At 32.9% G+C, this 18,009-nt stretch overlaps 1 protein-coding gene across 1 annotated transcript; it reads left to right on the top strand.

Moving 5' to 3' along the window:
- The first annotated feature begins 11,946 nt into the window (after window positions 1-11,946).
- On the top strand, window positions 11,947-15,866 carry LOC147069251 (pancreatic lipase-related protein 3-like). Its single transcript, XM_085951641.1, has 3 exons — window positions 11,947-12,106; window positions 13,621-13,869; window positions 15,595-15,866. The coding sequence occupies exons 1-3, from the start codon at window positions 11,947-11,949 to the stop codon at window positions 15,864-15,866; spliced, it is 681 nt and encodes a 226-aa protein (XP_085807767.1).
- The last annotated feature ends 2,143 nt before the right edge of the window (window positions 15,867-18,009 follow it).

Genomic DNA, 18,009 nt, shown 5'->3' with positions numbered 1-18,009 from the left:
ATATCTATATAGCCTATCTAGCTCAGATGGTCAATTTTTTTTTCCACGAGACGAAACTATATTTTGAAGATTTCCTTAACCGGAATGGCGCTCTGGTGCGCTCCGATTCATTTCGAGAAATTATTATAAAATCTAATGAAAAATATGGTTCTTGTCCGTTTAATACTTTGGACGCGGAAGACGCACACGGTGCGTAATGACCAGGCGGCCGATCGATGTAATTAACGTGCATTTTAAAGGGGGCAATTAAAATCTCATTATCTCTTCAGCAGCGAAAGCGTTAAGGGAAGCCAAAGGCAAACAAATTTTGAAAATTGCCGATATACTGGATTATTAATTTTGTTAGGTTCAGTTAGGTTAAGTAAGATTAGGTTAGGTTATATTTTCATTATTTAATTCATGAATTTTTCCTAAATCTGCTATGAAAATTGGCGCGGTTCCCGCCTGGCTTCCCGTAAACCGTACCAAAAATATTTATTTGCCATGCGTGCAAAAACATCGCTTTTAATTTTTAGAATTAATACGTAAAGCAAATAAATTTAGTTATTGTCTTAATAATTTATGAACCGGAATGCATTTAACGGAGTGCTGGCTAACAGTCCCGTTCCGGTTCATTTCGAGTTCTGGTTGAAAGGAAAGAGCTACTAACGCCTGTCAAACTTTCAGCTGAGCCGAATACCTCTTTATAATAATACTTTGAAAGTGATATCACCAAACTTGTTTACTGCGATTCATCAAACCTGTTTGTATTCGTTCTCAATTATAGTAAGAACAGATGATAATTTGAAAACACTGGTCAAGTAAAATTTTGTTATATGTCAACTTTTAGCTAAGTATATTTTTTTTTGCTAAATGTAAAAATAAGTCTCCATTTTTCAAATCCTTATATCAGCATTATTGAGTCTCAACATGTACAAATACCAATATTATAATATAATAATATACTCAACACATATTTCATCAACAGTAACAGACAGATATAAAATACAAGACATAACCAAGATGATCCTGAAATCACTCGAGACTGAGAAATATATAGCCACTAGAGGAAATCTTTTTATGTGTATGTTCAATAAAATAATATTAAGTACATTCTTAAATCTTGTGAATTATTCGTTGAATAAAAAAAGAGTACAAGTCGGTTTGTTTACAGGAAGCCAGGCGGAAACCGCTCTAATTTTTTTACAACGTTTTTATTAGCTCGTATTCTTGTTTGTCCGGTGGTTGTTTATCTATACAAATCTTGCAATCGATTTTTAACTAACTTTCTGACTAGCTAGACATTTGAAACTTTTAGTATCAGAACACGATGCTAATGCATTCTTTTAATACTTTTAGCCATCTTTAAGTAGAATTGAATTCATTTTCAGTTAATTCTGTTTTGTATAAAAAGTTATTTCGGAAGAAGTCCGTAATCCAATCCACTATTATTGGTTGCTAAGGGGGTGGTCCTAGCAACTAAATTATTAACATATACGTGCGGTACTATGGAAATCAAAATGACATTTCAGTATTCTATACCTATTTGTTTGTTGCAAAATAGCAAAAAAAAATGATTTGTTGACAATTGCCTTATTTGTTGTTAAAATTCTCCGTTACACTTTAATTTTCAGTATTTAGTTTCGCAGAATCAGCCTCAGGGATCGCATAAACAATTTCATTAATTAAATGTAATTTCATCAGACTTCATGCTTCTATGTATGCAAAGCATAAATAAAAAGATTGATTTAACTACAGTAAGTTGTTTTATAAAGATTTATTCTGCCAAACTTAGCGACAGTCTGACATAAAGTATTTCGTAAGTAATTATTACTATATTATGCTTTAACTTGCTGTAAAGTAAAGTTACTTCCCTACTTTATAAGTCACGAATAGTTCAAAGCAGACTTGAGAGTAGGTCTATTGTTTGGGCACCGCATCAGTTGAAGTATGGCCTTATGGTGGAGAGGGTTCAGAAGAAATTCTTGAGACTCCTTTATTTGAGGTTGTACGGATACTATCCGTGGCTTTATCCAACTGACTTTCTCTTAGGCATGCTTACATACTGCAGTTTGCAATTTAGAAGAAATCTTTATTTAGCTACGTATTTGTTTCGACTTATACGAGGTATAAATGAGAACTCTGCCATTCTGGGCAGTGTTGACCTGTGTGTACCTGATAACTATCTTAGAAATAGAGAACATCAGTTGTTTATTCTCCCAAGGTGCAGAACCAACCTGCCACTGGTAATGGTAATTGGGAGGGCGATAACTATGTTCAACGAAATTGCTTCGGGTGTTGATATATTCCACCTACGTGAGGATGAGTATGGGTGGACGTTGTTTTATAAATTCTTAAAATAGGTTCTGCTTAACTCATCCGGTGTACTTCCTTGTACCTATCTAATTAATATTTTTGTATGTACATATTTCTACTGTTTAATAACATACTATATATCTCTTTTTTTATGTAATACTTACTGTTTTATATTTCTTTGTTTCTAAATGTCATGTTGTGAACGTCTTAAACTTATAATTTGTAATGTCTACAATATGTTAAAAATAAATTAATTAAAATTGAATTGAAAAATCACCATTACTGTGGAACCGGTGGGCGCTTAGAACATTTTACTACTAACAGAAATAGAAAAGTGGGCGGTAGATATAAAAAGGTTGACTACGCCTATTTTAAAGTATTTATTATTTCATATAACGTGATCAATTTTAACTTCAATGGCTATAGAACATAACGATATGAAGTCGACCAATTGTTGTCTTTCCCCAAATGATTTGTTTTTAATTTAAATTACAATAATATGCAAATATACCGTCAAAAATTCAATCAGTTCGTAGAATTATACGTTGATAATTATATATATTTGGTATGTCCTTGTTCTCAATTCATAAAAAAACTGCATATTTTTCCTGATGATAATGAAATACTTTCCAATCAATATAATATGTATATTATAATATATGAACCTGCCTACTTTCAAAATAGTAGATATGTGTTATATGAATACAAATCGTTTGTAATGATATGTATATAAACAGAGAAAGTAAACAATTTGTCCATTGTTTTACATTGTCACAGGTCTTACAAGGTAAGTTCTACATTACCTGCTTGTTGTTTATATATTATGTACTTAATAATAATTTAGTGTGGGGTTGGTAGGAAAAGTTTATATATCGTCATTTTTTATGTAATTTGAGTTTATCAGCAATAAATTATTATAGTGTATAATTATTTTTTAAATCACTAATAAAGATTTCAGAGTGTAACATTCTATATACTAAATTCAGTGGCGAAGGGTGGAGGTAGGCTATTAAGATTCGACATAGATAATGCACACTAAACTTTGTCATTCATACTTATATTTGTTTTCATTTAAATAATACTACAAATTACGGATAGTGTTGGTTAGTTTTTAAAGTTCAATATTAACCCTTCCATGATAGATAATAGTCAAAAAATACTCGTCTATCTATAAAATATCTAAAATTATGTCATTAAATCATATATAATTTTGGATATTTTATAGATATACTAATATTTGTATATATTATGGTTTGGTTTAGGCAGGGCTTAACGAATTTAAAAAAACTAACCATCAACACGTGTATTATGTATTCTTAATCCAAAGAAAACATATAATTATAAATGAAAAAGTATGCACAATTTTGTCGTATCGCCCAAAATATACCTAAACTTTTATGGTCTTGTTTAGGCAGTGTTCAATTGATTTTTAAAAACTAACCAACACTATCTGTAAATTGTAGTATTAGTTCAATAAAAACAAATACGTATGACTAACAAAGTTTAATGTATAGGTACCTACTATTTTTGTCGGATCTTAACAGCCTACCTCCGCCCTTCGCCACTGCTAAATATACATAATTAATGATATATAATAATAAATGGTGTTAGTTTTTTTTAAATCCATTGACCCATATCTAAACCGAACCATTAACAGATAAAAAAATAGTCTTTCAACAATAAAATATCTAAAATTATATATGATTTACTGGTATAATTTTAGATATTTTATAGATAGGCGAGTATTGTTTTTAACTGTTATCTATTATAGCTTCGTTATTTTAAACATCTGTGTGTACTTATGTACGCGCGTTAGAAGTTATACTTAACAAAATAAAATAAGCCGTTACATGAGTCTATTAATATTACAGTGGATTAGGTTTATGAAAACGTACGCTATTCATCTGTGTCTCATATAGAACATGATAATTGTAATTTAATTATTGTATTTGACCAAAACTCATATTTGCCATACAGCAGTTATAATCGATTCAAAAGTGAGAGTAAGAATGATGAATTAATAAAAAATCAAATTTTAATATATTTTTTGAATTATTTACCAACTCAATATTCACAAAATTTATTTATTTATTGATATATAATTTTACTCATAAATAATACTTACATAAATATAGCACATTACATAAATTTATATTATTATTATTATATATAATTAATAAAACATTAAATACGAGTACATTACATAAATATAATCTTGATACACAACCTTTACAATGAAAAATAAATATACACTCCAATATAAATAAAGTTTTATGAATATAAATTAACAGTATAGAATGTTCGTCTCCAGAAATTTGTTTATAAAAATATATATTTATTATGAAACAATGTTGGTTATGTTTACAACACGTGCTGTTTACTTGGTTGTATTGAACGACTAACTAAATAACACTATGCGTGTGCGCATGTACCCTTCAGACCGAAATGAATATAATCATAATAATAAATTATGTGTTGCATCGGCGAGCTCATCTTCATCACACGCCAAAAATACACTCTGATCTGTTTTTCCAAACGCGCCAAGAGACGTATAACTTAAATTATAAAAACTAACCTACACTATCTTCAATAAATTTGTACCCTTAGTTCAATGAAAACAAATACGTATGCCTGACAAAGTGTAATGTACACCATTTATGTCAGATCTTAACAGCCTACCTCAATCCTTCGCCACTGTCATGTTACATATGGGCCACCATAAAGTGGTGGTTATATTAACGTACTTTTTTATGAGGAATGGTTGTAAGGTATCTGTCCAACCCATTGAGTGGATCAAGCACACGTTGAAAAAAAATGTAACAGTTTGTTTTAATCACGAGCACGATTGAACCGGCGACTCATGACTTCATAGACGGCTACACTACCAACTGTTATAATAGATTATAATATTTTTATATTGCCTGATAATATGTAACTATTTTTAAATGTATAATTTTAAACCATAGGTCCTCTACGATGGGAAAAAGAAAAGTATCCAATGTCATTTTTGGCGGAGTTTTACTGATGGTGATAACTTGTCCAGCACAACGTGTTGGAGCAGTAATATTAACAAGTATGTATTAATTAACACTAAGGAAGGACGTGCTCCGCGTAGGTCAAAATGGAGTTTTTATGGTATTTTCAAAGCATGATCCTGGACATTCCTTAAACGTTGTAGATAATCTATTTATATAATTTTGAAACCTTAATATCCTTTAAATTTATTTTAAACATTTTATGACTGCAAACCTAACCTAACCCAACCTAACCTAACCTAAACTAACCCAAACTAACAAATAATCCAGTATATCGGGTATTTTCAAAATGTGTTTTCCGCTGTATTCCTGATAACCGAACAGTACCATGCAGTTCATTTATCACAAGAGACATAAGCAAATCATAATAGACCCTACTGATCTAATTATGATTAAGGAAATGCTGAAGATCGTTTCCGCTCCATTGTTGTGTTTTGTCAACAAAACATACACATTAAAGTGTGTTACTCAAGTCCTGAACGAAAACGAACCATTAATGCGACTGAGTAAGCAATCGGCAGGCTTATATCTCTGCACTATGCGTTAGAGTAGGATAGAATTTCTACGGCTAAATTAAATATTTTTTCTAAACGTCGCCGATAAAAATGGATTAGACTGATTACATTAATTTAAAAACTGCGAGCACATTTATTGTTTTTGTTTTAAATATAAAGTTAGTAGTAATTATTTTTAGTTATTTTAGTAGAACATCTTATAAACTATGTTGCGTTTAAATTTGGTAGCCGTACTGAGAAGCAACACGATGGTATAACGTTTCATAGTTTAAGTTGATAATAATAACATCAAGGTTCTACTGTGCGTTATACGCAAGAAACACGACTTCATTTTGCCGAAAAATAGGCGCTCTCTATACATCATTACTCTGAGGGTGACATGTAATGCACAATAATAATAGTGGTATGATTTCTACATTAATTTATAACAAATATTGTTTGCTTTCAAGACAACCCTTATCGGGTGAATATCAATGGACCATACTCCAGACCTCTTCCTAAAAAGCTACCCACAGCAGCTGATATAACACTCGTTCTTTATACTGGACAACTACTTGAAAAAGTACGTATTTTTTTTCTATATAATTTACTGTTGATAAAACTTTTCGAGATAACCTGTAATCCAATTAAAAATGGCACAAAATATTTAAATTTAAAAATAGATACCTACCTATTCACATTAAATTTATTTATTTACAAATAGTAAACTTTAGAAATTAAAAATTCAAGACGTTAACAACATGAAATGCAAAAACTAATAACAGTCTTAAAACATGAAGCAGTTTAAAAAAAACTGTATAAAGAGTAAAATTTAATTGTGTGGAGGTAGGCTGTTAAGATCCAGCTTAAATGGTGCACACTAAACTTTATCGGTCGTACGACGTACCTGTTTCATTCATTCATTGAAAAAAGACTTCACTTTACAGATGGCGTTAGTTAGTTTTTAAATTTCAATAAAACCCTGCGAAAACCAAGCCATAATAGATAATAGTCAAAAAATACTCGTCTATCAATAAAATATCTAAAATTATGCAATTAAATCATATATAACTTTGAATATTTTATGTTTAAATTATTATTTTTTATCTATTATAGTTTGATTTAGGCAGGGTTTAATAAATAATAAAAAAAAAAACAGCAATAAGACGTGTATTCTTAATCCAACGAAAACAAATCAGTATGAATGAAAAGGTGTGCACAATTTTATCATATCGCCCAAAATATACCAAAACTATTATGGTTTGGTTAGCAGGGTTTAATTGATTTTTAAAAACTAACCAATACCAAATGTAAATTGTAGTGTTGGTTCAATAAAAACAAATACATATGACTAACAATGTTTAATGTGCACTATTTATTGCGAATATTAACAGCCTACCTCCACCCTTCGCTACTGATTAGTAAGTAGTGAAGTGTGTAAGTACGATAAAATTTATACCCAAATTCTCCATCGAAAACCTTAAAATAATCAGTTTAAAAACCCGTATAAAATAAAATCGTAATGTATTCCGAATTAATCGAGTGAAATAATAAAAAACGTGTACTTATCTAATAATAAATGTAATGCTAATCAACCCCCTTTCCCCTATTACAGTTTGTGCCTACCGACATTAACTAAATTTCTGTCATATGCCTCAGGGGTGTAATATAGTTCCGTCCACGTAATTACAATCATTCACATACTTGAACCAAAACGTTAAACTATAGTAATTAGTGTGCCTCTCCTGTTTAACTGTTAGATGAATAAACGGGTCCGCGTGGACGATTTCCCTTACATTTTTATTTAAATTACATTACATGATGCAATGTTTAATTTATTTGTACCTAGGGATTGCAATACCGGTATTTTAAAACCGGTATTCCAGTGTTTATTAAAACCGAAATACCGGTTTTAAGAATCCAAAATACCGGAATTTTCGTTATCAAAAAAGCACACTCGTTTACGTTTTTGAAAATGAATTATAAGTTATGTGCTGATAAAATGCAAATATATTGAGCGAATTCAACAGAGGTGAAAAAATTATATTATTTCGAAATAGAAAACATCCGTGACAAAAGATGACTGTAAAAACGTTGAATTTAAGAAGTTTTTTCTGTAGCCGGACTTATTTGCACTTGATGAACTTTTGAGAGTTTTAGTTAAAATTATCAATATTATGTATATTCAAATTATTTGTAAAAAGTCACTAGTTCTACAATTATGATCAATACATATTTTTAAATGTCAACATAATAAATGTAGGTATGTAGGTTTTTGCTATAAAATAATATTTTAAAGAGATTTTAATAGCTAGATTTGTTGACTAACACGTACTTTAGTTTTTTTTAATGTTTAAGAAATACCGAAAAACCGGTAATCCGGTATTGCAATCCCTATTTATACCCCCTCACATAAATAAGAAATGTATAATATGTAACCACTTCCGTTACCGTTATTCCAATTTTAAAAATCATTATTCCGAAAATCTAACAAGCTTTAAAAAATAATAGAACGTCGCATATACCATCCCTTGGATACTATCTTACTCGGATACAAATTTACACTGTATAAATTTTATTTTTCACTATATAATTTTAAATTTTTATTAAGTCTTTTGCCGAGCAAGAATAATAAGTATTGTTCATCTAACATTCTTGTGTGTGAAGTTCGCAAGCAAAACGTTTTTTAACTTATTATATTATAATAATAAAATCAAAATTTAAAATTTAGTAGTAGGTACTGTTACCAGACATAAAAAAGACTATGGTGCGATGACGTTTCAAATTCCAAATCAACAATAATTGTACCTGCCGGCGAGATCGTCGCTCCGTTAGGTTTTGACTTGACCGAAAGCCTTCTCTTTGCACCCCCCGCTGTCTCATCACCCATAGATTTGTTGCAGATAATTGCGACAGTGGAGATTCTGGGGTGAAAGCAGAAGGGACCTCGGGCCGCGTCTCGGCGCGGTCACGTGGGCGCTTCTCAACGCAAAAATGCCGCGCTTTTCTCCATGTTATAAATCAGTGAATCCCTTTTCCCGTTATTGTGTTAATAATAATTCATATACCCACCCTTAGAACGAATCGCGTGTCCGATAGTGTTTCGGTGTTGATCCCGGCAATGTGCCTAAGACGGTTATTTTCCGCCGCTCAATCGTTAATAATCCGTAATCGTTGTAATACCAACCGGTGACTCGTGCAAAATTCTAATGAAAGTTAATCAATTTCCTAGTGAGAGAAAAAGCAAATCAGTGCTTAGTGCGCGGGACAATAATAATAAACCGACCCCAAATATAAAGACAGTGCGGTGACTAATTTAAGACCTCTTTATATGTAAATGATGTAATATTATCAATGTTTGCCTATGCCCTAGCGTAAATAAATCTAGTTCCACGTGGAACTGTCAAATCAAAGACGTGTTTTATCTTGAATTATATATCCTGATGTCCACACCTCCCACTGAAGTAATTCTCAAGAAGAATCCTGCCAGAATACATGTGAGTCCCATTCTTCTCAGTATTAGTACATACCAATTTTATTTTTCACTACCAAATAGGATTTTTTACACCACACCACATTTGCTGCTAGTATATTATCATAATATGTGTGTCAGTAGAATTGGGTATTTCCCGAGAAAATCTCAATCTCGAGATTCGGGATTTCCAAAAAAGAATTTTTGAGAAATCTCGAGATGTCGGGAAATTTAAAAAAAGCCTGTAAAAATTCTAAAATCAGTGTAAAAATAGACAAATTCCAAGAAAATATTTTTTTTTTATTTATGTAAGAAGACAAACAAAATAGAAGTAGGAAAACAAAAATAATTCATAAAATTACTTATTAAAATAGAATTTCAAAAACACAAACTGTTAATCGCTGTGTCTGACAATTGCGTACCCTTTTGAGATACAAAATTCCCCAATGTTGCAAAAATTGCGCTCATTTTGAGTCGACGTTGGCTTAATTGTGTTAAATGTCCCGATCAGTCTTTAAACGTTTTGTGTTTTCTGTCCACTTTTTTCATACGAAAATTGTTTGTTTTTCAATTAATATTTGATGAAAATAAATCCCGAATCCCGAGAAAAGATTCTCGAGATTCGGGATGGAAAATCTTAAAAATTTCTCGAGAATTCCCGAAACCCAACTCTATGTGTGTGCATTATAAATGCTAATGTTTTACTATTATTATTCAACATTATATAATTTTAGAAAAACACTAACTGAGAGAGTATATCACAACCAATAGAAAAAACTTTTTTGAAAAAAGTAAGCCAACCGGTCAGGAATCGAACCCGGCATCTCCAACGGGTAAACGCCCCAAACTCGTCGCATTCATTTCGCTCGCATTCACTCGTCGATTCCTGACCGGTTGGCTTACTTTTTTCAAAAAAGTTTTTTCTATTGGTTGTGATATACTCTCTCAGTTAGTGTTTTTCTAAAATTATATAATGTTCAATAATCAGAATGATATATTCTTAAATCTTGTGAATTATTCGTTTGAATAAAAAGAAATAGTTAATTAAATATTATTATTCAAGTTAATACAGCTGTACAGTGGAACCTCTCAAAACGAGCAATTCGCATAACGAGTAAAACAAATTTAAAAAAAAAATGGCTCCATTAACGAGCGACATTTCGCATAACGAGTAACTTGTGAAAGGATTTAAAAAGGATTTCAAGTTATACACATTTATATTTTTGTAAAAATCGATGTTTTTTTTTTTAAATAATTATAAAAAATATTAGAACTATGAATTATTCAAAAATCTGTACGAAGAAAAATTGAAAACTTAATAAACTAAATTTTAATAATAAATAATACCATAAAATATAATTTAATAATAACGTAACTGTAGACATAAATGCGTAAGAAATTCAGATTTTTTTTTACAATTATTGTAAAGTTTATCTTCGACTTATAAAAATATTGTTCTTTTTAATGTTTGCAGATACATATTTATTAATTAATACAGTTTAAATTGTAAATTATCAATAAAACGTCTCAAATTGCAAGCTTCGTATTTTTCCGCTAGGTGCCTCTGGTAGGTAGAAGTCTCCCTCTTAAGCGTTAAGGTTAAATCGTTGATTCGTAGTGAGTCTTCGCTCCTGATTACGTATTTATAGTAGATATAAATGTAACTTGTCCCTCCCTATTTCAAAGCATTATAATATTTTAATATGTGGGTTTTAACAAGTAATAAGTATACATAACCTTCGGTAAATCAGCGGAGTTGGAGTGAAAACATGAGTACAATTTCCAGCACTTACCTGAAACAAAAAGAAATCGTTCATTAATAAATTGACAGACAAATGACTATGTACGCCATTTTACGTGAATGCTCATATTACTATATATTAGTTTCATAATTTTATTATTTTATAAGATCATGGAGTTACGTGGTCGAATTTCTTATGAGACTTGTTCAGAGCACACTTCAGTAAGTGGTAATCTCAGTTTTGGGTAACTGCTCTTGATAAATTCAAAGACACACACACACGCATACACATATCAAACGTATGGTTTTGTGATCCATCCGGGTGTGGTTTGGTTGTTACCTTCAATGTGTCCAGCAATTTGGCTTATCTTACCTTATCATATTTTTCCTCCCGTCTATACATACCAATATTATTTAACTTTATCTTAATGCTGCCATAAGAATATAAAAAAATTAACTTCGTAAAGGGACAGGTCTCTCAGCCAGAGTTGAGGCGATCACAGATACGAAAGAGTGTGTGTATTGGTGCATTTCTGAGACAACGGGCATTGCACGACGTCTACGAGAAACAGCCGTTTGTCTTGCTTACGCCTACTTATTGCGCTTATAACGAAAAGAGGACAACAGGCGTATACGTTGATGTCGATTTAAAAATTTGTAAACACCTGATGCGTCTGTATGAGTATTGTCTTCGCCTCAACTCTTGTTAACACATCTATAAAGGTGTCTTCCAACTACAATCTTCCAATACACCCAAATTCTTATACTTAATAAAATGTTTTTTTTTTGCAGAGATATTTTAAATTGTCAGACCCGATTGCCCAACTGTTGGAGTCGCCAAAGTTCAACATCAGCCGTCCCATAACGATCTTCAATTATGGTATCCGAACCACACCTGACCTTCCAGTCATGACAGAATTGCCTACTGCCCTCCTGTCTCTCGATGAATCCAACGTCTTTGTGCTGTATACATCAGGCTATTTAAATGGTCTATACGCTACATCAGTTATCAACGCAAAATATCTTGGACAATTGGAGGGAAGCTGGCTTGCAGATTACTATCTCACACGTAATAAATAAACTACTGAACAAAAACTGAATTTTTGAAAAAACTTCTGAGAAAATCTATTATAACTAATAGAAAAAATCTTTTTGAAAAAAGTAAGACACCCCCCGCAGGAATCGTACCTGCATCTCTCAGGTTTCGCACCCACGCAAACAGACCACTGTGCTAAAGGTGCCATACTTAATTACAACAAATTTTCACTAATGGCTCTTATAATACTCTCTGAAGTGCTTTCCAAAATGAGCTTATATTGGCTATCGGCTTTTGTATTTTAAATCAATGTAGGTATTACTTTAATTACTAACCGACGTCATGGATTACTCCAAGATATTTTTAGTGTTGTAGTAGTTAATTAATAACTGAATTACTCTTATTTGTATAATGTTTGAGGATTTCACGGTTGTTTTTTATCGTAGTAGATTTTTGGGTTTCCACCGTGTGTCCTTCTTCCTTCTTAACTCGGCGTTTCGGGCTCGTTGCAGATCATATCATCAGATGCATATCATCTCTTGATAATGGCCTCTGCAACGAGCCCGAAACGTCGAGTAAAGAAGGAAGACGGACACACGGTGGAAACCCAAAAATCTACTACGATACTCTTATTTGTATAACCATCATCATCAGTTGGGGTTGATCCACTACTAGATGAAGGCTTCACCTAGTCCCATGCACGCAGATCCTAGTTCTTTGCTGCGATATCTGTCAAACTTAATGAGTCCATCAATCCAATGGGTTTTAGCAGATCCCTATGTGTTTTAGTGCAAAGGTACACATGCAGTAAACCGTTGCACCAGTAAACCAGTTAAATATTAGTAACTATGTCCGATCCAAATAAGATCATAATATGGGCCTGCACTCTGTAGTTTTGTACATATTAACAGATTTTTGTTTTTATGAGAAATGGGTGTTAGCCACTTGCCAACCTATTAGGTCCATACTCTGACTCCAAACACCAATTGAAAAACAATATGTGTATTTTGTCAGACGAAGGATTCGAACCTGGGATCTACAACATTATAGGCTTATTAGATGCTTAAGCCGACTCCAAACACCTATTGAAAAACAATATGTGTATTTTGTCAGACGAAGGATTCGAACCTGGGATCTACAACATTATAGGCTTATTAGATGCTTAAGCCGCACGGCCATTGTGAGCGTTATAAATATAGATATTATAAGCAATTGTTATGAATTGTTTTCATCATGTTATCGAATATACATTTGCTTAAATAAAAACATTGTGACCACGTGGTCACAATGTTTCTCGCTTGATTCTGTATTCTTCATTTAGTGATTTTTTTATTATTTTATGATCATAAATGTTTTTATAATGAATTTGAACTATATTCAATCTAAATAATAGGTCATTTCAAATAAACATCAAGTGAAAGCTACTATCAAAATTCCGGGATTTTGCCATTTGTAATTTCATTATTTTAGGATCACCAAATCTAGCGGAATGCCGAGATTTGTCTTGTAGATCCAGGAATTGTAATCTCTAATTTAAACGCTATTTCTTTCAGCCGGGGTCAACCGACACATTCACCTGATAGGGCACAGTATCGGTGCTCACATAGCAGGATTCGCAGGGAAAACGTTTACGTCACTTATACCTGGATATCTAATTCCAAGAATAACTGGATTGGATCCAGCTGGCCCTTTCTTCGAATCATCATCGACAACCCACAAACTGTGGAAGACAGATGCCAATTTGGTAGACGTCATTCATACCAATACGAAATCTCTCGGAATCAAAGAGCCACTGGGTAGGTCTTGCCTTTTTTCGCAATATATTTCTTCAGGGATGGTCCCTTTTAGATTTGAGGGGTACAAGCGCAAAAGCAGCAATCTCCCACTTTTATGTTTTTGTAAAAAAGTCCAAAAACTTATAAATATAAAGGAGATTTCGTCGGAATCTAAAAAAAATACATGATTTTAGTATTTTAATATCAGGGAACAAATAATTTCTCAGTTTTCCTTTAATGTATGTCTATAAAAAGATAATTAATATTTAATTTGGGAGATTGCTGCTTTTACATCTTACAAAATTGGAGATTGCTGTGTTTGCCATAAAACTTTATAAACTGCCGACATATTTGCTGCGTGTTAATTAGCTCGAAGGAAAACCTCATAACTTGGAAAGGGATATTAAAAAGATTTAAAATTAGCACCAATAAAAATCATCGCCAACTGTCTGTTTAGTATGGAGCGGCCATCCTGTGGCGTAACATTCCCTTGCATTTGATTGGTTGAAATGGAGATTGCTGTGTATGCTTTTGAAAGGGCAGAGAGATTTTTAAAGGTGCGTTTTGATAAGAGAATGCTAGGTCTGCTACTAAATATTGAATTTATTTGGTTCACAATTATTATATTCTCTATGGAACTGTATTTACAACTTTTTTTTCGAGATTTCGGAGATTGCTATCTTTGCTTTTATACCCCGCATTAAATTTGTGATCTGATCATAGACCCTTAGAAATCCTGGGATGCAATATTTTATTCACAACCACTAGTGGCTAAGGGTAAAGGTAGGCTGTTAAGCAGGGCCCCCACATCCTGAAGCGGGCCCCCAGGCTAAGATGTTTGGCGGGCCCCCCTACCTATCGCTAATGGTAAAGGCAGTATGACGCGCTGCAGTAGCGTTTTCAAAAGGGGGAACGTGGTAAAATTAAGGTGTATTTTTAGCCATTTTCTGTATTTTTAATATGTACATCCATTAAAATACATTTAAAGATTGCATCGTACAACCAAATATGTTTAATTATTAATATCAATGTAGTAAAATAGCGCCGCAAGCGACTTTTTTTATTATTAGAGCAAATTTGTGATATATGTTTATCTCACTTATCTGGTCGACAGGCTAGAGCTTGTCAGCCCCCCCCCCCCCTTGTGGGGGCCATGCTGTTAAGATCCGACATCAATAGTGCACACTAAAGTTTGTCAGCGTATTTGTTAATGTGTAGATAATATTTGTTAGTATTTAAAATTCAATTAAACCCATCCGAATCCAAGCCATAGTAGATAATAGTCAAAAAATATTCATGTGTAAAATAAAATATCTAAAATTATCGCAATAATCCATACATAATTTTAGATATTTTATAGATAGAAGAATATTTTTTATCGATTATGGTTTGGTTAGGCAGGGCTTAATTAATTTGACAAAACTAACCAACACCATCTGTAATAATATGACGTATTCTAATTGAACAAAAACTAATAAGCCTGACTGACTTTTTTATTAGTTATTTAATTTAATACATTTAGTTGAATTATGAAGTTGTCAAGTATCGACACACGATAAACAAAAATGTCAGCGCCGTATGTGACTTTTCCTTACTAGTAGAGCAAAATTGTAATGTATTTTTAGCACACTTATCTGGCCGTCTAGCCACGCCGGGCCCCCAAGTGAGAGCCTTGTCAGCCCCAACTTCGTGGGCGCTATGGGGTGGTTACTCGTACCTTATTGACTAGATGTTATTATTTTTCAGGCCACATTGACTTCTACCCCAACGGAGGATCAAAGCAACCGAACGCTTCCAACAACACTGAAAGTCATAGAAGAGCTTGGAAGTATTACGTAGAGAGCATTTACTACCCTTCCAACTTTTTAGCAGTTTTATGCCTCTCCTGGCGATCTTATCAATTAAATCGCTGTCAATTCAACCCGAAAGTTTTCATGGGGCATTTCTTACAACACACGATTATTAAAGGCGAATATTTTTTGAAGACAGGCGGTTCTTCACCTTATGGATTGGGTTAACAAACACACATCTACTGATTCTTCTGCTTAAATCGAAGAATGGACATGATATCTACAAATTCACTCAGTGATACGTTTATTTTAAAGACTGCTGACTCTCCAATTTATCAGAGAAGAAACCAAGACTCAAACGTAACAATTATTACTACTATTTCAGTTTTGGAGACAGAAACTTCTCCACTCTGTGAATTGGGAGAAAACTATATATTGTTAAATCTCGAATTCCGTCAGATAATGGAAAAATCTGCCACTACTTTCGTCTGTGAAAGATATGTACACACTTCAAAGATTAAACTATTGTCACCATTTTGCCTGTCAAAACAGCTAAATTTAAGACAGCCATTTCTCTTCAGTATCATATCCAGTGGCGAAGGGTAGAGTGTTATATTTAAAAAAAAAAAGAAAAAGTGTTATTTAATTAAACCAAAATAAATTTCGTACGCCAAGCGTACTACACTGAAATTTAAAATTGATACAAAAAACAAATAGAATTTTTAATACAAATTCGAGATGCATTTTCTTGGTACGGGACATAGAGTATTTCTTTTAAAATGGTAATGATTACTTAGCTTTATGTTTTAAATGTGATGGCTGCAATTTCATCTTGGCTGGAACTGTGAACTGCGAACCCTTCCTGTCCGAAAGGAAGCATCTACAAATGGCGTTGAAAACTGTTTCTATATGTTAACAGGGCACGTCCGAGCTGTACTGAATCTAATCTTGGAGTGAAGTACTTCTGCCGCCGAGAATGAGTTGTTTGTGTTGCATCATGCTTTCAAAAAATGCGGGAAGACTCCTCATTGGTCCATTTTTTAACGGTCATTGTTTTAGAAAACAGGGTTGACACACACTTTTTAACAAGGTTGTGCCAAATTTTTGTTGTTAATTAATTAACATTATTTATTTAAGTCTGCGTTTATGTAGACATGTCACGTGAAATGTAACATGACAAGAGGTAGGCTGTTAAGATCCACAATTAACGGTGCAGACTAAACTTTGTCAGTAATACGTATTTGTTTTCATTGAAATAAGACCACAATTGACGGGTGTGTTGTTTAGTTTTTAAAATTCAATTTAACCCTGCGAAAACCAAGCCTCAATAGAAAATAGTCAAAAAAAATATTTGTCTATCCATAAAATATCCAAAATTATGCAATTAAATCATACATAACTTTGAATATTTTATAAATAGAATAATATTTTTTATCTATTATAGTTTGGTTTGGCAGGGCTTGAACCTAAAAAAGCGAACCAACAATCTGTGTGATATTATGTACTCTTAATCAACGAAAACAAATAAGTATGAATGAAAAAGTGAGCATAATTTTGTCGTATCGCCCAAAATATACCATAACTATTATAGTTTGATTTAGGCAGGGTTTAATTGATTTTTTAAAACTAACCAATACCATCTGTAAATTGTAGTTTTGGTTCAATAAAAACAAATACGTGTAACTAACAAAGTGTAATATGCACTATTTATGGCGGATCTTTACATTGAAATTGAGCGCCCTCCACCGAAACCCGCCCTGCACCACACAATTGTAGGGTCCCGCGATACGCACGGATCTTAACAGCCTACCTCCACCCTTCGCTACTAATCATCCTCCTCCAAAAACTTATTCCATCTCCCTCTATTATGGCGCAGTTACCACTAGGCCCCAGCCGCTCTGGAATCTTTGTTGACACCGTCCAACCATCGGATTCTGGACCTGCTAGTTGACCTCCGACCGTCCAGTATGGTACCCAGGATTCCTCTCGGAGATTGAGCATTGTCCATTCTTATTCAATGATCCGCCCATCAGATTCTACACAGTTTAACGAATGCAAAGATACATTCTTATTGGAAGAGGTTGTGGAGCTCTAGGTTATGCCGAATACGCCATATTTCTCCTTCTAGTATAAGTCCATATATCCTACGCAGCACCTTCCTCTTGAATATATCGATCACATGCCGTAGGTCAGTATTGATCGGATCAACATCTTGTACATCTGATTTTTTTATACGACGAGAGAGAATTCAAGACTTTATGTGATTTTATAAACCAAAGTAGCACCCGTTTACTGTTATGACTCTCCGATTTATTTCTTCACTTATAACATTTCTTCTACTTCTATCAGAGGTTGGACATCATCACCATGG

Source organism: Rhyacophila brunnea, unplaced genomic scaffold (assembly GCF_057557595.1).
Source record: "Rhyacophila brunnea isolate RB1 unplaced genomic scaffold, BYU_Rbru_1.0 scaffold_24, whole genome shotgun sequence".
Lineage (NCBI taxonomy): Eukaryota > Metazoa > Arthropoda > Insecta > Trichoptera > Rhyacophilidae > Rhyacophila > Rhyacophila brunnea.
The sequence above is the reverse complement of the archived record's forward strand: the minus strand, read 5'-3'. Positions and strand labels throughout refer to the sequence as shown.